At 34.2% G+C, this 24,624-nt stretch overlaps 5 protein-coding genes and 1 long non-coding RNA gene across 9 annotated transcripts; 4 read left to right on the top strand and 2 right to left on the bottom strand.

Moving 5' to 3' along the window:
- The first annotated feature begins 3,330 nt into the window (after positions 1 to 3,330).
- Positions 3,331 to 8,638, top strand: LOC124181525 (YTH domain-containing protein 1). 3 transcript variants are annotated; one of them, XM_046568187.1, is made up of 6 exons: positions 3,331 to 3,570; positions 4,193 to 4,714; positions 5,394 to 5,610; positions 6,407 to 6,611; positions 6,987 to 7,266; positions 7,528 to 8,638. In XM_046568187.1, exons 2-6 carry the CDS (start codon positions 4,371 to 4,373, stop codon positions 7,859 to 7,861), a joined length of 1,380 nt encoding a protein of 459 aa, XP_046424143.1. In that variant the 5' UTR covers positions 3,331 to 3,570; positions 4,193 to 4,370; the 3' UTR covers positions 7,862 to 8,638. The 3 variants fall into 3 exon arrangements, with proteins under 3 accessions (XP_046424143.1, XP_046424126.1, XP_046424134.1); XM_046568170.1 differs by having other exon boundaries at positions 4,188 to 4,714; XM_046568178.1 differs by having other exon boundaries at positions 3,331 to 3,812; positions 4,188 to 4,714.
- A 238-nt stretch (positions 8,639 to 8,876) lies between these two features.
- LOC124181574 (carbohydrate sulfotransferase 11-like) lies at positions 8,877 to 10,938 on the top strand. The gene is made up of 5 exons (XM_046568255.1): positions 8,877 to 9,291; positions 9,376 to 9,569; positions 9,651 to 9,770; positions 9,908 to 10,051; positions 10,124 to 10,938. The coding sequence occupies exons 1-5, from the start codon at positions 9,037 to 9,039 to the stop codon at positions 10,497 to 10,499; spliced, it is 1,089 nt and encodes a 362-aa protein (XP_046424211.1). The 5' UTR covers positions 8,877 to 9,036; the 3' UTR covers positions 10,500 to 10,938.
- A 179-nt stretch (positions 10,939 to 11,117) lies between these two features.
- LOC124181456 (girdin-like) lies at positions 11,118 to 15,970 on the top strand. Its single transcript, XM_046568057.1, has 12 exons — positions 11,118 to 11,407; positions 11,518 to 11,729; positions 12,417 to 12,568; positions 12,717 to 12,886; positions 13,154 to 13,425; positions 13,520 to 13,737; positions 13,864 to 14,017; positions 14,113 to 14,520; positions 14,623 to 14,985; positions 15,244 to 15,372; positions 15,445 to 15,555; positions 15,747 to 15,970. The coding sequence occupies exons 2-12, from the start codon at positions 11,550 to 11,552 to the stop codon at positions 15,849 to 15,851; spliced, it is 2,262 nt and encodes a 753-aa protein (XP_046424013.1). The 5' UTR covers positions 11,118 to 11,407; positions 11,518 to 11,549; the 3' UTR covers positions 15,852 to 15,970.
- Positions 15,971 to 15,976: 6 nt separating this feature from the next.
- LOC124181481 (SUMO-activating enzyme subunit 2) lies at positions 15,977 to 21,005 on the bottom strand. The gene is made up of 9 exons (XM_046568103.1): positions 20,862 to 21,005; positions 20,080 to 20,234; positions 19,622 to 19,909; positions 19,433 to 19,500; positions 18,820 to 19,038; positions 18,243 to 18,500; positions 17,836 to 18,156; positions 17,388 to 17,656; positions 15,977 to 17,193 (listed from the first exon to the last, which is right to left on the bottom strand). The coding sequence occupies exons 1-9, from the start codon at positions 21,003 to 21,005 to the stop codon at positions 16,789 to 16,791; spliced, it is 2,127 nt and encodes a 708-aa protein (XP_046424059.1). The 3' UTR covers positions 15,977 to 16,788.
- Positions 21,006 to 21,445: 440 nt separating this feature from the next.
- Positions 21,446 to 24,248, top strand: LOC124181489 (cysteine-rich protein 2-binding protein). 2 transcript variants are annotated; one of them, XM_046568125.1, is made up of 6 exons: positions 21,446 to 21,852; positions 22,006 to 22,154; positions 22,296 to 22,523; positions 22,663 to 23,025; positions 23,171 to 23,701; positions 23,817 to 24,248. In XM_046568125.1, the coding sequence occupies exons 1-6, from the start codon at positions 21,446 to 21,448 to the stop codon at positions 24,170 to 24,172; spliced, it is 2,034 nt and encodes a 677-aa protein (XP_046424081.1). In that variant the 3' UTR covers positions 24,173 to 24,248. The 2 variants fall into 2 exon arrangements, with proteins under 2 accessions (XP_046424081.1, XP_046424071.1); XM_046568115.1 differs by having other exon boundaries at positions 23,168 to 23,701.
- Positions 23,993 to 24,596, bottom strand: LOC124181664. The gene is made up of 2 exons (XR_006870529.1): positions 24,465 to 24,596; positions 23,993 to 24,032 (listed from the first exon to the last, which is right to left on the bottom strand). It is a non-coding gene; the product is annotated as an uncharacterized LOC124181664 (long non-coding RNA).
- Positions 24,597 to 24,624: the final 28 nt, after the last annotated feature.

The following is a 24,624-nucleotide window of genomic DNA, read 5'->3' as shown; positions in this document are numbered from 1 at the left end:
TATTTTTTTTATTTTTTAAAATTTTTTTTCGTAAAAATTAGTGATATGTAAAAAATAGAAATACATTCAAGGTTTCAAAGGTAAATCTATTTTGCCAAAACGATCAGATCAATATTGATCAAACAAATAATTGCTAAATGCACAAATTTGACCGAGTATCAAAAGTAAATAAGATCTGAAATAAAATAAAAAGCCATAGTAATAATTATTTTCAGCAAGTAAAACTATTCTAGCATTCGACATTTTTATTGGTTCTATATAATTCAAGATTGTCAATGCTTTTATTTAAAACCTCTTTCATCGTGTAATAATATTCTATCACTTGAAGATATTTTAAAAATGTGATGTGATATTTTTCTTTTTGCAAGAAAATGATATTACTTTTGATGCCAAAATAATGTCATGAACACAAAAAACACCAAAAATGTTAATAAAGTACTAAGAAAATCTATTATGCACACTTTCAATCACCAGACGAAAGAAATTGTTATACAATTTGTACAATAGATACGCATAATTGAATTAATTTCAAGCCAAAGAAAAATTAACATTTGCAACAAATTTAGCACCAGTGGACGAAAAAAAACACACTTGAACGTTAGTTATAACAGCCTTGAACCAGACTTGTATATCAATAAAGAAAAGAGGTAACCAACCGTTACTTTCACATACCACTTCACAAAAGCATTTACTCTGCATATTCGATTATTTAATCGCTCATACAATATTTTTTTAAACAACTCCAGGCGAACAAAGTGAGTAACGATGATATCGCATGTGTTATACGAATTGCTTATACTTTTACATACAATAGACAAAAGATCTGAAGCGGTGAATTGTCATTGAAAACCTCAGTCACAAGTACCGCCTAACGCAATGAAAATAATGTATGTATTAATCTCTGATCAATTGATAATCTTGTCATGGAAGCATTGTCGTTCATCGTTATTTTATCATCAAAAAAATTCTATTATGGTTATCATCTGATTGAATTGTTATATTCACTTGTTGCTATCTAACTTAATTTACCTCTTGTAGTCTCTTCCAGACTAAGTTTGCATAAGCACAAATAGTATTCACCTATCTGTCCTATTGACATATATGATGAGATGGACTTCGAATCATTGTGGGTCAATTCTTATCAAGATCTTGTACTCCCAAGACTTCAGTAGCACAATGAACTACCTTAAACAATGACTCAAAGTCCAAATGAGATTAATAACATAAAATTATATGGTCATTATAGATTGAGCAATGTTAATTACGTTTGGACATGGTAGTACATTTGCATGGAAGTTCCATGTATTTGACCAGAGGCACCGCGAACTTTCAGATTTATTAAAGCGTGTCATTTCAGTAAGGATACTTTCAATTTGCCCACAAATGGTGATATTAGTGCAATGAAATAGAAAAGACACATCTAGTTACGAGCAACTGCAAACACTACAATTTCAACAAAAGATTAAATTACTTTTCCTCTGAAGATAGTATTATAAATCAAACGAGACATTCATTGACGGCATTTCTGCAATTAGCAACTAATCATTTTCGAAAGAAAGGTGTGCTCTGTTTTGCTGCGCACTTAATACACCTTTGAAAGTCTAATGTTTTAAGGCACTCGCACCGTCCGCGTGCAGAGACTATGATTCAACTTATCTCTCTAGAATTATATAATATACTAAACTAACATAAATTTATATCACAACAAGCAAAATCCAGTCAATATGTGAAAGATGAAATTCATGATAATTCGGAAACAATTTCTTATATCAATTCGGAAATATCATTACAGATTACACTGTAATATTTAATATTCGATGTTTCGATTTTTCTGGTAAACTTGAGAATTGTCAGTTAAAAATTTCAATCCGATGGTCAAGTAATTGGTACCATGCTAAGCAATGAACAATGCTGTATTGCAGCTCAACCTAGAAATTTAAAATAGAAAAAGTCCCAATTGAAAAGATCACTAGCTCAATTCTGTAATAGGCCGAGTAAATATAAATCATGATCCTGTGTACCCAGCTAGGTAGATGATTATTGGGTGATAAAAATGAATAAAAAAAAAACAACCTTATCAATCAAGGAATTTGATTTGAGGAATTCGGAAATGGAGTTTAGAAATCATTGTTCAGTCTCGTGTCAAAGATATTAAACAGAGTAAAATTATTCAGTTAAATGCAAATTATATTCGATTCGCCATTGGATATCGAAAGGCCACTGACCGTTGGGTGCAAAAATGTCACGAGTCAATATTTCTCCTCGTCTCGTGTAAAATGAAAGAGTAATATAATTTATGGGGGGAAAAAGAAGATGTGGTACTGTAGTTGAGAAAATCACAATGCTTAATGTTTTAGACGATAGTAACTGAATTAGTAAAGGCAGCTGAATACTTTATGTGATAAAATTGTATAATAATTGTTTACCAATTGATGCTCCTCTCGGGAAGACGGCATGTGCGTAAACGATCAAGCTTCGCTCAGGTACGTGAGGGAAAATCGGCTTTCTAACACTTTACTTCATTATCCAAGTTGTTTATTGTCACTTTATCGCAACAAATGCGACTTCGACGATATCTTGAAAGACAGTAAAGTGAAAAAGAGAAAGCATTGATACGTGAAATCTGTCAGTCGTCTGGAGTTTTTGTCGTTTGTCACACAGTATAATGTTTTGGCAAATTTTTTTCATTTGTCATCGCCGTAAACGATTTACACAATCACAAACCCTCAACTATGCCCAAACGTGACTTCAAACTTAGTTAACACTGACTATTTATCGTTAGTTTATAATTATATACCAACTTTTCTTTAGCAGAAACACTCTCACGACCGGCTGGGAACTGCCCGTGTCAACAACCCGTGAAAAATGGTCGAAGATGGCGGTTCTCGATTTTAAACATGGCGGCCATTAAATAACATCGGAATAACATCACAATCGACTTTCTCACTCGGTCGGTAAGCGCACACTGCCCCAGAATCGATTCTGTTTCTGAGGCCTGATTCGGATTCTTTCTTCACGCGTAGAAACGGTGATAAGCGCCATCTAGATCGATCAGAAGTCAGCTTAAAACGGAAAATCTTGTTTTCACCGGCGAAAAGAAAATCAGAATCAGGCCCCTGGCGTGCTTGGGAGTCACTGTAATCGATCAAAAATATTTTCATTAAATAAATGAATTTCGCTGGATAAAACCCCTACGATTAAGGAAATTCTTGGACATTTTACAAATCACTACTAAAATGGTCTGATGTGCTCGAACACCCTCCTAGGGTAAATATCACGTAAGTTACCATACTTATCGATTGTCCAGTACGTCACATGATAGACGCGTTTTCTTCTATCTCCGTCTTTATTCAGTGCTTTTATTTCGAGCAGATTGTTTATTGCCGTGGTAATATTTGGCTGGATTTCCCCTTTTGAAAAAGTTGTTTTGTGTTTACCAGTGTATATATTGAAGAAACGAAAAAATCAAAATACCCTTTAGAATATTCACATGACAATCGATAATTGAAAGACGGGTACTTGGTGCGGTGCTAATTGTGTATTTTAAAGTGGAGAAATACGAGTGTGCACGTAAGTGTACCGAGTCGACAGCAATGGCTTGTATCCGAGGACTTACGTTTGCAAACATGAACTTTGTACAATATGATGATGATTCTGAGCATGTTTAGTGGTGCCAGGACTTAGTTGATACGGGGCTCTTCAAAATAAACATACCTAAATGAACTTTTCTTACTCTTAGGATTGTTTCCCTACTACGATATTACGTACAATGCCCTCCGTGCCTGCCTACTTCCAAGGACCATTACGTCCCTGTTCGTTATTCGTTTGTTTTAAATAAAAGACACATTTCGTGATCGCAACAAAACTTTTTCGTACCGACCATCCAACCTTTGACAGATATAATGCCGTAATAAAGCACCATGCATAACGAAAGCTAAATGTCACGTGATTCTCACTACTCGCGGATTTCTAGCTCAAGTTTAAAGGGGAAAGAAAGAAAAAGAAACAGAAAAAGAAAAAAGAATTATGCAAGGACTATTTTTATCATAATAATAACAATCACAATAACAATTCCCAATTGTACCAATGTATTACGCGATGTATCTATATGTAACGATCATGTTGTTGGGCAAAGTTACCGATATACATTACCACGGAGTAAGGATATTTTTATATTTGCGTTTCAGAGCAGATTTAGAGGCCCTAGAACGTCGCTGGCGTTTCACTGATTATTCCACGTTGTCACAAGACGCACCAGGATAGATAGTCATTATCGGAAGATCACCACCCGTTATAATCTATTAACGAAATACGTAGAACTAAAAAGCAATAACGACAGAACTTCATCGATAAACATTAAAAATTGCACAATGGATAACAACGCAGACGGAGATAACATAAACCTGAGTTGTGGAGAAAATGAAATGGGCGACGAGCTGAAAATAGGCGCAGATGAAACTTACGACACTCGTAGCGAAGTTTCTTCAAGTAGCTCAGATTCTGATTCCAGTCAGCCTAGCATTAGCTCAGTTTCAACGAACTCTTCCAGAGGAGACAACAAGAGGAATCGTAGGAACAGAGGAAAACGGGCAAGGTCCAGGGACTCCAAGTCTTCTAGTCCTGAGACAAAACGTGCGCGATCCAAGGAAAATAAAACTATTGCAAAAAACTACGATTATACAACAAAACTAAATTATTTATTTAGAGATGCAAGGTTCGACACACACCTCAACAATGTCTATTTGTTTATTAATAAGAGTATTACATAGTTTTTTCATCAATTTATACTATTATATTATCCGTTGTAACAAGGATTTGGTTATGACTATGTAATATTTGTTGTAAGACTAGTATCACAGATAATTTTCACAAAGGAAGAACAGAACCACAACTCAGTTTTTTTACCATCTACTCCAATATTTGTTTCTACCATCTGAATGTTATATTTACGTTTTCACATATGCTGAAACCATACTGATTCATCAGTCGTGTGAGCAAAATATATTCTAAAGTCTCTAAGTATTAATCTGATTATAAAGCCAGGTTTTTTACTGCAGAGACACAATTTTTTGATTTCTTGACTTATCATTAGTCAACCTTGGATAAGTTTATTTATGACATTCGTTTTCATGTTTGATACTGTGGAATTTGGCAATAAACTTTTTTGTTATCAAGTAAAACAATGGTATAGCTTGGTATACTGAATACTGAAGAGAAATTTAACATACACAATGAATGACTAGTGAAATTATAAATATTCTATACCATTTAGAGTCGTGTTACATCAAAAATCAACCTACCCATCAATTTACTTGTTATTTGAAATGATACATAAGTACAGCTACGTTTGATAATCATTTTTAAGCCGATTTTCTATAATTTTTTCTCATTAGATTCTTCATCATAAAATCAAATAATGCAGAAAACGTGACGCTATCAAAAGCCAAAGGTGTATGGAGCACACTTCCTCAGAATGAAGCTAATTTGAATCAAGCATATAGAGAATCAAGAAATGTTCTTCTCATTTTCTCAGTGAAAGAATCAGGGAAATTTGCTGGCTTTGCTAGGCTTAGCACCGAATCCAGAAGAGATGGTCCTCCAATATCATGGGTTTGTGTATTTACTACGAGGCTATAAACTTGCAATTCTTTTACTGAATATGTATCCAGAGTAATAAAACCAAACTATCACATATTTGAACAATCATGCCAGTCTACTAGGGTGTGTAAAAATTTTTTTTTACTTTTTTGTAAGCAAGCATCAAAATTTTGGTTGGTCATATCAAATATTATATCTTATTCTAATATGAGCTGTTAATAGTGATAGTTAGATGTGCCTATATTGTTTTTTCCATTTTCCACTGAAATAACACATAAAGGAAATCGGAAAATTTTTTTTTTCTCGTAAACGGCTTGACTTATAAACTATGTAGATACAGATTATTATGAGAAATTTCATGCTCTGTAAAAAAGTACCAAAATAAAATTTTCCTAATTCTAACCGATTAAGAGATATTCGCATATGACTCAATGGTTGTAGGTGAATATCTCGTAATCGGTTAGATTTAGGAAAATTTTATCTCAGTACTTTTTTGGGTACCTCTGATGAATATCAATATTAAGAGCTTATACGTGGATGAGATGTATTATTTGAGATGCTCTATCAAAATTTTGATGCGCGTTTGATAAAAAAATTCTTTTTCTTGGCGCACCCTACATCTTATTTATTGTCCTTATAATAGTTTTTCAAATCTTTTCTTACTTTTGAGAAAAATTTCGCTGCACTTGATTCAAATGTGATTGAGCAGCATGTTAAAAATACCGTTTAACGTAATACAAAAAAATAGTTACAAATTAATACAATACTTAATCTATCATAATCTTTTTACTGACCACTCGCTTCATAGGTATTACCACCAGGTTTATCAGCCAAAGCATTGGGAGGTGTATTCAAGGTTGATTGGATATGCAGAAAGGAATTGCCTTTTACATCTACGTTGCATCTATATAACCCATGGAATGATGGTAAACAAGTGAAAATTGGTCGTGATGGACAAGAAATCGAGCCACGAGTTGCCGAAGAATTGTGTAGGCTGTTTCCAGAAGATGAAGGTATAAAACTACATTGTAACACACAAAAGACGTAAAAATATCTTTTACCGATTCTAAATTTTTCTCATAACTGTTCATTCCTTTACTATCTGGATGGTTGCCAATATATTATTAGATTTACAATTACGTACCATCATCAAATTGTTCGATTGCCGTAAAAATCATATTTAGTTTCCAATAGCGTACTTTATACTAACTCTCTAAGGCTCTAAAATCACCCAAAATACGAGCTTGTAGTGCAATAATCTTTACTTCCGATATTATAACGAATGCAATATACAAAAGCCAATCGTTTTCGATATTTGATGCACCACACGCGGCTTATTATGACTACATGATATGATTATTCACTCTACTATGATATCGATATTTTAGGTATAGAAATGACACCAATTCTAAGGAAGTCGAAGGAAGCATCGAAGAACGTTGTAAGAACATCTCGAAGCTATCGTGACAACAGCAGAGTAGTAAACAATTCAAGATTCCTACGCAGCCGTGGAAGTGGAAGAGGACGCAGATTGTTCTTGACTTCTAGGTCACGATTGGCTTCTTTGGCCAGAGGTCACATACATCCATCTGCGGATCATAGAGGCTCAAGAGATCATCTCCAACGTTACCCGAGTTGGTTTAGTCGTGGAGATTCGCCGTATTCAAAGTGAGCATGAGCGAAGAGTATTGTATTTAAAGGTGATATTATTAGTAGCATGCAGTATAAATTTCTCCAATATATCTTTCTTTTCTTCTATATACAAAATATCACTGAACTCAAAGTTTATAGGGCAAATGGACAATCTACATGAAAACAGTATGTCTAAGGTATATTACTTTCCCAAAGGTTTGTTGTGTGAAAGCTTAGTTGTTCCTCTAGTACTATTGTGTAAACTAAACTAAAGTGTATTTCTTCTTTCTCCTGTAGAGGGTACGGCAGTTCGGGTATTGGAGCAGCTGCAGCTGCTGAAGCTTACGTTGCAGATTATATGCGTACTATGCAACATCAATTACCTCCTTTGCCACCCTATGTTACTGCTCATCCATATGATTCCTTACCGCCGCCACCTCCGCCACCTCGTTACTACGATGGATTGCCATTGCCACCCGACTACAGTTCTTCCACATCTGCTTTGGATAAACGAAGCTATGAACGAAGTGTTGATGAATTCTTATGGCGAACTGCAAGTCGACATAGCCGACACAGCGATCACCGTTCATCAACTCGAGATCACCACCACCGCTATAGAGACCGCAGATAGATTCAAAATTTTCTTTTCTACTTTTCCATACACTGCCTCATTCTCAGTAGGGTGTAAGTAATTCGTACAATCAACGAATTTCGTACGTAGATGTAGAGATGAAATTGTCGCACGATAGTTAAATAATGTTTGTAAATCTTCCGTGACGAAGTTTTATACGTGGATAAATTAATTACTCGCTGTTTAAAATCTAAATTTTTTTTTTTTTACTTTCATCAGAAAATTAATTATATTATACTCACCGGTGAGGTGGTCGAATGCAACTTGGGAATCTTGTTGCATTTGCAAAGGTTGTAATTCTCATCACTTGAACCATTTAAATAAATGACGTATTTCAATGAGTAATTCTTTTCATTTCGTTGGAACATTGGAGAAAGTCAGTTTCCAATTTACATGCGATTTTAGTAAATTTCAGTAATTACTCATTGTATATGCATTTTCTTACATTCAGTAACTTAATGCAAAGGCATTGTATCAATCTTGATGTCAGTAAATAAAACACTTAAGGATAAATCTACAAAATTATATCAATTTGTACAGAAAAGTTATAATTCTGATCAAGGTAAAAATTTTTTTCGAATATGAACATATTTCACACAGTACGCCTGTACGATGTAGCGTTTAGATATTTACTATCTGAACATAGATGATTTAATATGTTCTAAAGTGTAATTAATTATTAGGATTGAATGTGTAAGTTGTGCGATGTATGAATTTATATTGTATACCATTTATGCTACCATGAAAGAAAAGTAAATAAATTTCAGGTACATAGTTTCACATTTCTTTGGCTCTCCATATCCTGTTATAAAACCAATTTAGCTTAGATATTTTCAATTGAAATATTGATAGGAAGACTGCTAGAATTACAACCGCAAAGTTAATTTGAACCAAGGTAAATATAACAGCGTATGTTAGCTAATTCTAGAGTTTCCACGGTATTTAGTACCTAGCCAATCAACTTCATAAACTTCAATAAACGATTGAAACATCTGAAGAAAAAGTAGTTTATACACTGAATATTATCGCAGAAACTCTGTGTCTGTGACCAATATTTCTTTCGTCTATAAACAATAGCTCAGCAGGAGTGGGCAGTGGTAGACTGATAAATTTTATCTGCTTGACCACTCCCACTACATTCAAAACCGGATGCTCACCATATTTCAGGAAAAAGCATGCGGAAAAGTTCCTTTGCAGTTGCAAATATGCTGACAAAGAGGCTATACATAAAATATTTATTTGTGTGTCTAATACTTTACACGTTTATATTTGTTTTGCAGAAGAGATTGAAAACTTTTCCTTCTGGAAAAGAATGTGCTCTTACTCACAATGCGACCAAACAATTTATTAAAATAGGCAATGAAATTTCCAGTGGTAACATACCAGAACTCGAGTATGATGGTATAAAAAGGAGACTGACCGATTCACAGGTATGACATAAATTAGTGTAAATCATATGAAAATTTATTGAGGAATTAGTGCACTAAAAGACTATTTCTTTTTTATTTTCACAGAACATGCCACACCTCTGGTCAATCTTGAAAATGTGTGGTCAATACAACCTTAGAACACCTCTTGTGAAGAGGCATTATTTACACAACCCAAATAATACATCGATGTATTGTTGGATTCGCAAAGTTGCATCCACAAGTTTTATTAAATTGTTTTCCGATATGAGGAATCGGAGTATTTCAAAGGATTACTATAAGTACTATTTTTTATTTTGCACATGTTCATTTAGTCTGTTCTAAAAACTAAACAGTATTATATACATATTTATCCTTTGCAGAGAAATTGATGTTTTGTCTCCAAAAACAATTAAAGAACTAGAAGATTTGGTCAACGACAGTAAAGTGTTTAAATTTTTAGTCATACGTCATCCCTTTCAGAGAATTGTATCGTCATACAGGTATAATTGCGATATACAATATTATTTTCACCAACTGTATAAAAATATTCTCTTTCAACGTTCATTGTAATTCGTGATTTAGTGTACTATTAGATTATGAAATTTTCTCATTCATAAATTGGTTTATTAAATTTCAGAGACCGAATAGAAGACAATACAAAGTACACGGCGCAAGCTTGGAAATACACTAAGATGATATTCCACTTGACAAGACCAGAAATATTTTACAAAAACGGGACAACTGGCAGCTCATTGAATAGAATATTTCACAATAATAAAAGGTATGGCAAATGTACCAATTTCATAAATGGTAGATGCAGACAATAAACAAAAAGCTTGTTTCTTAATTCTAGATTAAAATTGGTTCCTACTTTCAAAGAGTTTGTAACTTGGTTACTACAAGAACCCACATCAAACGATGATGTGCACTGGGATAGTTATTATTCGCATTGCTCAGTCTGCGATGTGAAGTACAATTTCGTTATGAAACTAGAAGATTATTCCATCGAAACGATTGATTTTATTTTTTCAAAAATGGGAATAACTAAAAACCAGTTCTTTATGCCAAGACTTCAAGCAACCCGAAACGGTTTCACAGATAACTATCGCACATGCAGTTACTTCAAAGATCTGACACAGGAGACAATTTTCAAACTGTATCAACGATATAAAATTGATTTCCAAATGTTCAATTATACTCACGAAAATTACTTAAAATGCGCTCATTGAGATGAAAATAATGAAATACGTATACTAGGAGTCAAAAATATTGTATGCTATTAAGGATTAATTGGTAATTAAGCAGATAGATGTCAGTGTATTGTCCTCGTTAAACATCGCGCAGAACGCAGTTACTCATCTACATTTGAATAAAGTAATCTAAAGTTAAGTTGTGTAAGTTTGTGATGCCTGTGTCACAATACATTAATTTCAATTGTTGATTCATTCTGTCTACCGCTGATCCATTTATCGAAACGGGAACAAGGTACGGCACAAATTTGAATTTGAATATTTAAATTTTTAACAGGCTGAAGTTAGTAACGTCAACATGAAGAAACGTGGGTGACAAATCATTGTATCGCAATTTTAAAGTGACTAAAATAGTTGAGTAAGTTGAGTTATCAAAATATGAATATATTTCTTCTTATTATAATTTACGGCGTCGCCAGATAGTCCTAAAATTGCGAAATAACGATTTTTTCCGAAACGTGAACTGTTACAATAACGTTACCAACTTTTTTACGCGAGATGCCCGCGAATACTACGTACGGTAGTAATAAGAGCGATATGATTTTGATATGGTACGTATCGTTTTCCCAGGTCTATAATCCGAATATACCTGTAAAACTATAGGTATTTTCGTATCATGATTAATCGATGCAGAAACATCATCGTTAAAACAATGATTTCAGCGAGATCATGGGCCTATATTACGCGGCGGAAGTATAAATTCAAACAGAACACAAGCGCTGCCCGATGAGATTGGCGGTTGCGAATCAGTTGCTTATTGAATCACAAAAGTAATAAACGTACTTATAAGTTGCGGTTTTCATCGCTATTGTTAAATGATCAGTAACTAATTACAAATTATCATTAAGTTATCAGGTAGCGAACAACAACGGGGTTACAAATCAACGGTACGTAATTTTATATTCATTTATTATCCCGAAGAATTGCACGTTCAATATAAGATTTAAGCTTTTCTTTGAATGCGTACATACGTTCAATCTTACCAATATTAATTTAGATAGCACCACGTGGAAATAAAAACCACTCATAATGATGCTGAATGAATATCTCGTTAAATCAGCGAAAAATCCGAAAATCGATGAAACGAAAACCAACACTCAGGGTCAGAGTCACAGCCAGAGTCTAAGCGAGCAGCAAACTCCTTTGGACCGATTTACAGAGACTCGGAGCTCTCAATCACAAAACCAGATTCTTGTTCCTCGAAATTGGGTGGGTAATTTTTAAAAATTATGACAATCTTTTAAAAGTTCCCATTTTTTGTCATTTTCTATACGTTTATGGAATATTCTTCATTCCTAAGCATCATAAAACGCGAATAAAAGCATTTGACAGTGAAGCCTACTTTGTATGCGCACCTTCACTGGAAAATTTACGGAAAACTGTTCATCATGATCGTGACAAAGTCAATTTTCTATTCGTAAAACTAAATCTGCGGTTAATCGTATGTTCAGAAAATACCGTAATTTGCTGGCAGCATTTTCCTATATCATATTCTAGTATATAATGGATTCTAATTCCAACTCATAATGTTGTAAATTATCAAAAAACTCGAAAACCAATATTCATGATCTGAATTTTTTTTTTTTGGATATAATTCAACAGTTAAACACGTTTTATCGTATCTTTTATCTATTCCTACTCAATTGTCTATTTTTACAGACTATAAGCCAGATTTAACTGTAAAATTCTTTCAATCTTTGAATGCTAGCTAAAACCGTGGGAGTTAAAATATGAACTATTTTTCAATACCGAATAATAAAGTCACTTTAGCAAAGTTATTTGTATGTAAGATACAAAATTCCAATGGTAGACACATATTACTCGTCAGTTCGGATGAGATTAAAGAATATTTTTCTGCGAAAAATCGTGCTATTTGCTTTGCATTTAAATCGATAGGTTCAATTGACGGATGTGAAAGATGAACTCGCAGAAACCGATCGACAAATTAAAACACTCAAACGAAGAATTCACGATGAGGAGAAAAGTAACGAAGTAATGGTAAAAATCATCAACCAAAATAATAAAGGAGAAATTGAAATGACCGAACGGTAATGCACATACCTGATACCTCTTTATATTACTTCGAACGTATGTTACTGTATCGCTTCTTATTATGTACATTCTAGTATAGCCAATTACGGCCACACGATAAGTTCGAATTTGCAATAATGAGTAATTGAATTATACTTAACACAGAAAAAAATCGTCCCAAGAACTGATGTCCACCATCAAAGAAAAAATGAATGTACTACCAAATAGACTTGAAGGTTCCAAAAAGAGTAAAACCAGTCTATCACAGTCATATGATAGCTTGTGTTTAGAACAAAATGAAATAAAATGTTTAGTCATGACATTTAAAAACAAAGGTAATTTTTGGCTCTTATATAATTTAAGTATACATGACTAGCTTGCCTTATTTAAGATGAATGATGATTATTAAAATACTTACGCAAGGATACTAACACTATTATTTTTAAGATAGCATTTATGAAATCATGAAGGCATAAAATTTCGTAAAGCGGAGAATTTTTTCTCCAATGTGTCATGGGCTTACTAGTTGTTAAAAGTATCGTGTTCACTATTTGCTGTGCAAAATTTACATGTACATATATATAATTCTTGGTAATTTACAGTTTTATATGAAAAAAAAGAACTGCAGAAGGAACTGAGAGCGAAATACGATGAAAGCTTGATTATCCAAACAAAATGTCACGAAGTTGAGAAGAAAGTAATGGAAATGAATGAGTTGGTGTGCAACAAAATTCGTACATATGAAGAGCTCAGTCAAATGATTGAGAATAATCAACAACAGTGCAACGAGCATATAATACAAATTACAGAAGTCATAAAAAATACTGAGACGAACTTAAAAGTGAAAGAAGAAGCGAAATATAAATTGGCAGTTGTGCGTACCTGATTTTATGTCACAGAACTGTAATTAATAGGTACGGATAAATGTGTAAATGCAAATAATTTGCGAGAAACATTTTACATTCAAGGAAAATAATCGACTTTCAAAAATTTTCGACGACCTTAAGTGCAAATTCGAAGAGGAACAGCATAATTTCACAAAATATGAGAAGCAAGTGGAATATTTGAAACCAAAGGCACTGAATCTTAAGGAAAAAGTGTGTGATCTCAATAAGGAGATTTACAATATAAAAAATACAAAGCTTGCCGTTAAATCAAACAAAGATTTAGAATTAGCTAAATACAGGTAAAGTGACTTACTTAAGGATAAAGGTAAAACCATAGTCAATTCTTTACACAGTTATGTAATACTTATTCCCAATAGATATAGTTGAGCTAACACGAACATGTATAATGAGTATTCGAATTACAGGAAGCAGCTACAGGATCTGAAACTGATAGACTCAGAGCAAATGAATAAACTAAAAGCAGCCATCTGTGATAATAGGAAATTATCAGATACCATAGCAAAAACAGATGAGGACACAGAACAATTGAAAAACACAATAGAAAGCAAAGATACTCAGGTAGAAGTGTTATTGCCGTGTGATCGAAAATTCGTAATAATTTCATATAACAAACTTTTATGTTCTCTATTGCCCATGATTCGAATTTATTTCAGATCAAACAGATCAACACAAAGTTGAACGGTGTGTTGGAGAAAAATAAGGAAATTTACATGAATATTGAGAGGCTGAATGAGGCATTAATAACCCAAGGAAAACAAGTTACACAGAATAAAAGTACTTCTGAGGTTTACACAACCAACAAAGACAAATACGATAAATCAGAAGCTGAACTCAAAGCAAAACTAGAAATAGTTCAACAGAATCTAAACGATAAATGCGATGAAAAAGCTAAGCTTCTGGAGAGGACGATTAATAAAGAAAATGATTTCTCTAAACAAATAAAGCAATTCGAAAGAGATTTCAAACAAAAGGATGAGCAGATTAAAGGTTTACAAAAAGCTGCAGAGAATTTGCAACTGGACATAGAACAGGATCAATTAGAGTATGACAGAGAAATACAGGTAAGGAATATTGTATTATATTGTATTATGCACATTGTGGTGAATATTTCTCAGCGAATGGTATCGTACTATATTTTAACTTTATTCGTCCGTTTTCATCAGCGTGCAACGCATATGTCAAAGCAATGTCAATTACTGGGACATGATAGGGAAATCAAAGAAAATAATATGCAAATTGGTGCTCTTAAACGTGAGCTAGTAGCTGCAAAGGCTAAACGTGAACAAATGAGTCAGAAGAATACTGCTGATTGCAAGGAGAATCAAAAACAGGAAACTAAAGCAAAACGAATAAGATGTGCATATGATGATCTCGATAAACAATATGCTACTATTCAACTAGAGAATGAAGAGCTTCAAAACAAATCAAGAGAAGCTAAAAGGTCAAGCAATGTTATACCTACACAAGGAGCCAATGAATTAAAGAACACCGATACATTTGTGGAATCACCTTCTGAAAAATTTCTGGTATTGATTCTGTGTAATGCTATTCTTGTAAAATCTCGTAGGCTCGGATATAGTACATCTAGAATTTTAAAAACATGTTATTTAGGTTTTTATAAGTATTTAAATTTTGAAAGAACCAAACTTAGTTAAAGAATAATACTTCAATTCTATGTGAAATCTGATTATAAGTCAAGAGATAAAGTTTGATGAATATCACTTGGCTAAGTAGTGATTCCTTTATCATTATCGGATAACCAATGACGTTTATATATTGTACAGACAAAACAAATTACAACTCCAAAGCCAATATTGAAATCAGCTGTGAAAGCTAGTCCACTAAAAATGCAGAAGGTACAGTTCGACATCGGACCCACCTCACAAATAAAAAGCATTAATCCACTGGATATTGTAAGTTGAGTTTGATCATTAAATAAATCAACTTAGAAAATGTACTAGAGTATTTCTGTGATTTCTGTGTAGTTTGAAGAAGCCGAACGTCGCTATATCCAGGCAGTAGGATCAAACAAACCAAACTTTGCAAGCATACTAAGTATTTCACAAGAGTCAGTGACACCAGCACCAGTCATTGATGTAAGATTTACTGTTAAATTAAATTTCGGGTCAATGCGTCAACTCTCAATTTTGGTACATCTTTTCATTGTAGAATGAAAAAAATTCCAGACGACATGCAATTAAATTTGAGGAATTTAGAAGTCTGAATCTAATGCGTAAATGAATAGAATTTTGATTGTGAAACTCATTGTCAATTTTTCAATTTTCAGATGCCACCTAAAGAACAAACTCGCAAATTTTTCAAGCGTTCTAGAGCGGAGCAAAAGAAAGTTGTCTCTACATCCAATACACCCGATCCCTACGAAATGCCTTAAATTCATACTGTATATATTCATGTATCATTTTTACTATAATTAACATGAAACAATTTTACTTAATGAAGACGAAGAATATTTAACAATAATCGGAATCAAATAAATCGAGAATAATTAGAACAGAATTTATATAAAAAACATAATCATTTATTTTTTAGAAAAATGTTATATTATGGGATCCTTCTTTCGATTACAGATCTGAGTTTGGGTCTGTTCTCAAATTCTTACATCTCTAATGTCCTAAGAAGTGTAGTTAAATGTTCTACACAGTGACTGGATAATTAGTTCTGATACAATAAAGAATAAAAATGAAAAACCAATATTTTTATGAAATGATGAAACACAAACACGTCATGTGTGAAGATTATGAACCGTCTATTTTTAAGATTATTTTAATAGTGAACGCAAAACCACTACTACATCATTTGTACACTTGCTGTTGCTGAGAAGTAATATAAATTTCACACATTAGAATTTTAAACACAACGCCAAAAAAACTGTCTATCTTTGTGAAATACTTTTCATATTTAAAAGTAAAACTTGATTGTATCGAAGAATCGAACATTACGCCAAGGGATTTTCCAAATACAATTTTAAAGACCAGACTTCGAACTTGTGCCTGACGTTTTGTTTAACAAAACAAAAAAATCATCATTGTTACAATTGTACCTAAATAGTCAATGGATTTACATGTCAACACACAGTAAAATTGCAAGAGTAACAGTTTAGTAATTTCGCAAATATCTAAATTAATCTACTTTGATGTACTTCATTCAGACTGGTTCAGGTATTTAATATAAATATTGGGTACATTAATGACGTTGAAAAATATTAGAATGTTGGTAAATGGATTGTGTTGAAAAATGTTATTGGACAACTGGCGTCTTACCAATATTATGCTGACACATTTAGATACGTTCAGGTAATTACTGGTATACTATTCTGCCCTTTGCTGTTTTACTGTAGGGGGTATCGGTGTTTCGTCTCCTTCATCATAAACAATGAGGCACTCTTCATCCAATAAGGGCTTGTGTTTCTGGAGCATACATTTATTCGGTATAACCTGAGCTTCCGTTTCGTACTTTGTTTCGCTGGGTTTGTTGGTGTGTTTAGTTGGTGATACGCTTTTTTGGTAAATGCACTGCATGTCCGAGTCAGAATCCTCAATGATGCATATATCATCATCTTCATATCCGTTACTGTTTTCTGTTCGTTGTTTCTTGTTAACAACATCTGGCGGAGGAGTGACTGTTTTACGTTTCTTGGAAACATCAGCATCAGATGATTGAGGTGTTACTTCAGTTTCTACTAAGACCACTGCATCCTGATCAAATTTCTCCACCTAAGTAATTATGCGATCATTAGTGTGTAGATGTATAGTGTTGTTATTCGCGAGAAATCACACAACCCAAAAACATATAATCCATCAGATGTTCATATGATGATACTTGATAAGTCGAGGTGTGATTTTCATCGCAAAAGTTGCACCGTTATATTATCAATGATTGTTTAGAAAAGGAAGTGTTTCGAATTTACCTTTCCGTTTGAAGTAGATGGTTCTTTGCTACCGTCATCTTCTTCCTTTGGTTTCAGATCCTCGGGATCTGCAGCAATAAGAAAGTCTGGGGTTTGACCTTTGACGGCAGGTGCTTCTCTCTGGACGATGGTGATTGTCAGTGAGTAATTCTGAAGAAAATCATCAGCTTTCAGAATTGTTCCATCTCTGATGCCTAATTGTTCTAAGATCCTGCCGTTGTTCGCCTCAGTTTCACCCTCCTCACTACTGATTACAACGATACCTCTACCTGAAAGGAAATTGTTTTAAATATAAAAATTTAACATTGTAATGAAAAAAAAACTTACACAAGTGCACTAAACAATTTACGAAATTACCAGGATTCAGAATCACCATGCCCATAAATTTGAAAGGAAAGAAATAATGCTGCTAGTCGTACTAACTTAAAAATAATATTCATTGCCTCACCGTCAATCATAACATCAGGTGCAATCATATTGAGACGAGTCTTCAGCACTGTTTCCTCTAGTTCCTTAACTGTCATCTTCGTAGTGTCTAAGGCAAGTGTGACTTGAGGAGTTGGTGCACACACGTAACACAAAGGATTGGGTGGATTAACTGATTTTTCAGGGACCAGTAGTAAATTTTTATGGTTGGGTTTTGACCGTAGATAAACGGACCTGCATGCCTTCAAGTTGTCTAGTAGGATACGAAATGCATGAAGAACCACAATGCCTGCAATAATGGCGTTGGTAGTGGCGATTGCAGGTATGATGTTTCCTGCCATGGCTAAATGGGGAATAAATATAAGCATCAATGAGTAGTTAATTTTCTAACGGCAGGCCAAGAAATACAACATACATTCATGTACTCACATTTTATGTCAAATCGAGTTTTTTGCACAATACCAAAAATATATGCTCGTATGTTTGCACAGGCGGCGACAAAGTCCATGGCACTCTGGTCATCCTTATCCCAAACTAAGTGGTCAGAGGGACATTTCTTCTGACGTTCTGCTAATTCTTTACTTAAACTCTTAATAGACTGTGCAAATACTGAACCACACTCGGCAATACTCCATTGCCTTTGATCCCGAAGTCCAGGTTCTACTGTGTCCTTACTGCAGCCTGCCACTGGTTAGCAATCACAGAAAATTAAATCTTTAGTGAACAAGAATTGTGCATCTAAGACCATGGAATAATACAATCCAGCAGATTTTTCAACTGATTTCCTTGACTTCAATCACAGAAAATAATTCTAAGTTCCTAAAATTTATCCAGTTGTATTTAAAATGAGAATAAATTGTAACGATAGTAAAAAGTAGAAGTCTTTGTTTGAGTTGCTGGAATTGCTGTTAAAAATATTTTGTACACCATATTTATATGCAAAAGTTTCATGAAGTACAACGTAAGAAGAACAGATCATTTTAGACTACTGCCTGTCAGTGTGTACCTCCATCTGGTAAATCAGTCCAGATCAAAGGTACGGGCGGCCTTCGTTTCTTCCATAGATTGTCCATACTAAGAAGGTACATAATATCATCATGAAATAATTTCATGAATAATTTTTCAGCATCATAACCACTGGACTGAGCCCAGGTGCGAGTTGAGACCCGATCTACATTCCCTTTATCATTTGATTCTGTCTGTAATGCACCTTCACCCGCAGTATCTGAAATCAATAAAAAGATGCAATGAAGCATAATATGCAGATTAAGGGATCAGGGTGACCTGGGTCTATCACTCGATTAGCTACCAATGTATTCCTCATGAAAATCTGCGACCGAAACGTATTTTATTTCTCATACGAAATTTGTTGTTTGCATCTAATGGCTTAGAATAAGTCTCGTGGTTCCTCAATTGACCATCATGCGCTTAGCAGCTGTAGTGAGCAATCAGATATTACTGGATTGGCCAATTTCAAACGGTTGTAATTCACACACGACAATTTTCGTATCAAAAGTGAAAAAACGTCTCGTCACACACTTTAACAAGGAACATATTGGTAGCCAATTGAGTCGTAGTTCTGGGTTACTTTCAATATAAATCGTCAGTTAAATAACTACCAGCTGCTTCTGGGTCCGCCGTATCAGGTGAAACATCTTGATCTGGATCTTCCTCGCCGAAAAGTTGACTTGAAGATAGAAAGGGAAAATATAGTTATTGCAATTGACACATCAAAAATCACAAAGCAGAAGTCATTTCTCAATCTGAATTAAAATTGGGGCCAGATGATAAAAACATTGGACCCTTACTTGAATAAATGTTTTGCCCAGACGATACAATGGATTGGTTCACTAGGAGTGTTACGAATGGTGCAACCAGGATAAGTTTTCTGTGGAGCTTTTGTGGTGCATTCATAACACTGGCTCAATCCTTTTTTAATGAGTTCAACTTGACCTTCGTAACCAGCTGTTCCAGATTCAATCAAAGGTATATCAGAGGCTAGACACATGCGATTTACATGATTTCTTGCTGCTCTGTTGTCCAGAGCATTCATCACTAGATTAAACTTTTTGAAGAAGCTGACACCATAATCTGAACTGTAAATGAATATATCATTGCTTTTTAAAAGAAGATACTCAGAATCCAGCATAAGTTTTGTTTAAATTTTGGATATACATCGAACATGAATTTGATTGAAGAATAGCTTATAATGGATATCGAGGATGATCCACATAGAAATCTATAAGAATTACTGGAAACTACTTACGTGGTAATACTATCATGATAATGAGTAATTTTTACATCTGGGTTGAACTTTAATGCTGTTTCCCGGGCAACTGCAGCTTTTGATTTGCCAACATGTTGCTTATGGAAGAGAAACTGCCTGTTCAAGTTACTCACATCAATAGTATCCAAATCAATCTGAAAAAGGGGATTTAATTTCAATTTTCAGGATAGTAGTATAACATTCTTAAATAACTTTGGGATCAAACATCATAGTTGAAGAAACAGAACATCGGCTGATGTGACACTTTGCATCTTCAAATTCCCCTCGTAAAATGTTTTAGCATTACAGTACTTGAGTGTAGAGCATTTGATTATACAAATCATTAGAATATAATTTGTTTGCTGAAATATTATTGTTATTTTCTGACATTCGATACAGACAATACCTTTAAAAAGATCTTCTCGCTTTAATCCAAATTGATCAAACAGCTGAAACGACCCATTGAAGTAATGTTGATTACGACTTTCCATGACAAAATTATATTCTTCGTGACTTAGCAATGATATTTAATTACCACAGCGTGAGAACATGCTCTGTTAGTTTATTAATGCTACAGTACTAGCTATTTCATTGAGTTATAACATATGATAAAAAAAATATAAAATAAATCTAGATACAAAGCTTGAACAGTCATTTGAAAAAAAAATAATTAAGATTTGGAGCATATAGGTTTACAAGAAACAGTTTGTTGCTTTGGAGTACGGAGAGGTTAGGGCTCCTCAGATAAAATGCGCATAAATTCCAGTATTGTTCAGACTTACTATTTCGATATCAGTGAATCCCGTCATCACGAGATTTTTAAGTACCTCGCATCCAATTCCACCAGCACCCACAACCAAAACTTTACTCCGTAGCACAGCATTTTGTAGATCAGTGTCCAACACGCCGCTAATACTTGCCGCCATTTTTGACTCGTGTAAAATCTGTTACTGGCCTGGATTATCACGGGTAACAAAATGTTGAGTGAGAGAGAAACCTCCTACACACTGGATCAGGTGTCGCAACCCTGCATCCAAAGCCAGTGCTCGAGTACTTTTCACGTTAATTATTTCTTGATTGATTGAATATTTGTTGCGGTCATGTTCGTTATGATCAGTTTTCAATATTACTTAATTACTTTTTATAATGACAATCAAATAGGTATTTAAATCTCGACGATCTAGACGAAAACACCGGCTGTATAACGAGCTAAACAAGAAGAGTCATTCAATTCGATTATGGTCAATATTCTTTCAGCTACACAAGAATATCGCTTATAGTCTTAAAATAAAGGTTGATTTACATCATGATAATACCCATGTGTAGAGATGCACAGTTGAAAGCTTAGTTCCATAGTCGCATAACGATGGCGGAATCAATTGAGGAAGAGGTTAAGCTGAAGATTGAATCAGACCTGCCGGAGTTGACAAGATGTAAAAACTGTCAAGAGTTATGTGATCCGTACACTAAGCCTGCACTACATTGCTCAGGAGTTTGTAATGAGCATGTGCATGTCCAGTGCTTGAAGCGTGGTGGAGTACCTGGACCATGTATAGGCGACGTATTCTTTCAATATACTTGTTCCGACTGTAGTTCATCGAGGGAGGAAATTCTCACTAGGGATAAAATGTCGTGGTTGAATATCATTGTACTAACTCTGTACAATTTACGGGAGAAATCAAATGGGATAAGTAAGAGGGGATATTTTCATTGGAAGTCCGACATTAGTACATTTGTCGATCGCAACTGGGACTATCTGTTCAAGAAGTCTGTGTAAGTTGATTTTTTGCTATATGAAAAATTAGAATAAAACTAAATATAATCTATGTGCCATAAATGTAAAAAATGTTTTTACATAATTTATTAAATATTTTGAATATCTTGCTACAGAGTGTTAATCTTGCCTACTGTGACTATTCTTTTTAGGAAACGAAAAAAAAACTGGATAGGAACAATATCTGGTACACTATCTCACTATAGCGGCGTCTTTTTTAAATCAGGAACTACAGAACTCAACGAGTCGGGCTGGTGGAGGCTTATAGATACTGATCCTCCTCAGGTACTCATTGCTAAGAGTAAGTAACTGACAGTAATAAGAAATTCAAAGTCTTTCAAATGGGATCCTTGAAATTTTCTCTCAAAGAGGAATTCTAACAGATACATAAACGTGTATTAAATTATGGGTATCCTTGTTTCTCTCATTGATATTTTCGTAGATGGGAAACTTGTGCTAGAACGTAAAAAGCAAATGGGTACTCTGTCCAAAGTAGTGGCAAAACAACGAATCAGTCCATCACCTTCTGAATCAAGCATTTCTGTCGGCGAAGATAGTAATTATGGCGGTGAATCATCGAGAAGTCAAGGACTTTCCATGTACTCGCGAGCTTACGTTCAACCCAGTGAAACATTATCAGATTTTCTACTAGCTGAAGACGACGTACATGGTATGCTCTAATGAATACTTCAGTTTGTTTGTTTCCTGAATTTGCACTAGATATTGGAGAATGCAACAAAATCTCATGGAACAACAAAAAGTCCTGGCATGGTATGTTATACCTATATTATGTCAATTATGCTTTATAGATATGGATGTGCTGGACATAGACGATGGAATTGAGTTGAATGTTCGCCGTGAACCACCTTCCTTGACTGATTTAATGAGAGACTTTCAGTACCAGAGCTATCAACCATATCAATCCTGCAATAACCAGCTTACACTTATGGACAACTTTACAACTGACTGGGAAATGAACGTTATTTCGTCTGCAACAATTCTAAGCAACCATAACGATGTTAAAGATGATGCAAATGATGATACCAAAGAAGAGGAACCATATGAAGAGGATAGTAGTGACAGTCTGAGCTCTCTCCAAGAACAACCAACGATATCTCTCTTTAATGTTTCAGAGAAACGAGACTGGCCCTGGAAGTACAAGAACATTGCTGGTACGTCATTTGAATCAACATATTTATTTTTTAAATTCTTACATTCGTATTCAAATAGTAAAAAACAAGTGGACCTAGTTTCGAGATGTATAAGCATAATATTTATTCTAAAAAATGTTGTTTAATGAAGATACTTCTTTAGCAGGTAATGTTGAAAAAAAAATTCGGATGAGTGAACAAGAAGAATCATATATTTTACAAAAAGCGGATAAGCGACACTTGGATTCAGCACCACCTGCTGTTAGGCGCTTATACAGAAAACTTGCAGTTCGAAAACTCAAGAGGGAACATGGTTTACCTGTATTTGATTTAGACTCTTTTGGTTGCAAATCAGACTTCTTACAACGAAATCGTAAAAGAAATAACCGTGTATTGGACAGATTTGTTAATGAAGGTTTAGGGGGTGCTTACGAAAAAAGACTACAAGGTTACAATGAACCAACAGCTGTTCATAGCCCATATACAAACAGAATCTTGAAACCTTTTATAAGAAGAGACACATCTTGTCGACCTCAGTGGCTCAAATTAATGGAAGAGCTCCAAGTTAAGGTCAATAAAAAGAATCCAGAATGGAAATTCTCCAAAGAAGCACCAATAGATTATTCTTATGTCAGACCACAGCACATTCCAGCAATAAATAGCTTGTGTAGCCAATTTTTCTGGCCTGGAATTGACTGTAAGTGTATATTCAATTAGTTAATGAATCACAAATGTATTCAATATACCACCATGCCTGCAGAATGAAACGATTATATAAATAACACGAAATCAAACAACCATGCTTGTTTCAGTAACGGAGTGCCTGCAGTATCCAGATTTCAGTTGTGTTGTGCTTTATAAGAAATTGGTCATTGGGTTTGCAGTCTTGGTCCCAGATGTGGGATACAACGAGGCATATATTTCGTTTTTCGTAACTCGACCGGAATGGCGTCGAGTTGGTATCGGTACATTCATGTTATATCATTTGATTCAAACGTGCATGGGTAAAGATGTTACTCTACATGTATCTGCAACAAATCCTGCCTTAATACTGTATCAAAAATTCGGATTCAAAGTTGAAGAATTTATTCAAGATTTTTATGATAAATACATTCCACCAAATTCTCGAGATTGTCGACATGCTCTTTTTTTACGGCTAAGTCGATGAAATTTGACAAGTCGTAAAAAAATTCTGATGCAGGTAGGGAAGTATGTACGTATGTTATTTGACATCAGCATATCAACAATAGTCACCGTATCAATATATTGTTGGCAATTGAACTAGAAAAGCTTCAATTGTATAACTTCATACTGCATTTGAGACTACACTATTTATAATATGTTATATTGCCTTTGTCGAGATATTATGTAAATTTTGGATTAATAACTAGATTACGTTTATTCTACACACAATTAATAAAATCATTGTTAAAAATATTCTGTCTTTATCCAGCAAGTACCTGTATAATAAGTGTAGTACAAACTTGAAGGTAGATTTCGAGTACATTCTCATTCATGTAATCAACATATTTGTCATAATAAAGTTGCATGAAAGATCCATAATTAGGCGATAAGTTACTGGCGTCATGGATAATTTCTTCTTTTGACGTTATAGGTTAT

Source organism: Neodiprion fabricii, chromosome 1 (assembly GCF_021155785.1).
Source record: "Neodiprion fabricii isolate iyNeoFabr1 chromosome 1, iyNeoFabr1.1, whole genome shotgun sequence".
In the NCBI taxonomy this organism is placed as follows: Eukaryota; Metazoa; Arthropoda; class Insecta; order Hymenoptera; family Diprionidae; genus Neodiprion; species Neodiprion fabricii.
Note: the sequence above shows the minus strand (reverse complement) of the source record. Positions and strands in the feature narration are given on the sequence as shown.

Coding starts and splice junctions, on each gene's coding strand:
- LOC124181481 (XM_046568103.1), bottom strand. CDS start 21,005: ATGGCGGCAAGTATTAGCGGCGTGTTGGACACTGATCTACAAAATGCT. Junction 18,157..18,242: donor AACTCGATTTGACATAAAAT/GTGAGTACATGA, acceptor TTCCCCATTTAG/CCATGGCAGGAAACATCATA. Junction 17,194..17,387: donor CATCTACTTCAAACGGAAAG/GTAAATTCGAAA, acceptor ATAATTACTTAG/GTGGAGAAATTTGATCAGGA.
- LOC124181574 (XM_046568255.1), top strand. CDS start 9,037: ATGCGGAAAAGTTCCTTTGCAGTTGCAAATATGCTGACAAAGAGGCTA. Junction 9,771..9,907: donor AGAATTGTATCGTCATACAG/GTATAATTGCGA, acceptor ATTAAATTTCAG/AGACCGAATAGAAGACAATA. Junction 10,052..10,123: donor ATATTTCACAATAATAAAAG/GTATGGCAAATG, acceptor TCTTAATTCTAG/ATTAAAATTGGTTCCTACTT.
- LOC124181489 (XM_046568115.1), top strand. CDS start 21,446: ATGGCGGAATCAATTGAGGAAGAGGTTAAGCTGAAGATTGAATCAGAC. Junction 21,853..22,005: donor TATCTGTTCAAGAAGTCTGT/GTAAGTTGATTT, acceptor TATTCTTTTTAG/GAAACGAAAAAAAAACTGGA. Junction 23,702..23,816: donor TTTCTGGCCTGGAATTGACT/GTAAGTGTATAT, acceptor TGCTTGTTTCAG/TAACGGAGTGCCTGCAGTAT.
- LOC124181525 (XM_046568187.1), top strand. CDS start 4,371: ATGGATAACAACGCAGACGGAGATAACATAAACCTGAGTTGTGGAGAA. Junction 4,715..5,393: donor TATTTATTTAGAGATGCAAG/GTTCGACACACA, acceptor TTTTCTCATTAG/ATTCTTCATCATAAAATCAA. Junction 7,267..7,527: donor GGAGATTCGCCGTATTCAAA/GTGAGCATGAGC, acceptor TTTCTCCTGTAG/AGGGTACGGCAGTTCGGGTA.
- LOC124181456 (XM_046568057.1), top strand. CDS start 11,550: ATGATGCTGAATGAATATCTCGTTAAATCAGCGAAAAATCCGAAAATC. Junction 11,730..12,416: donor TTCTTGTTCCTCGAAATTGG/GTGGGTAATTTT, acceptor TTAAATCGATAG/GTTCAATTGACGGATGTGAA. Junction 14,986..15,243: donor CACCTTCTGAAAAATTTCTG/GTATTGATTCTG, acceptor TATATTGTACAG/ACAAAACAAATTACAACTCC.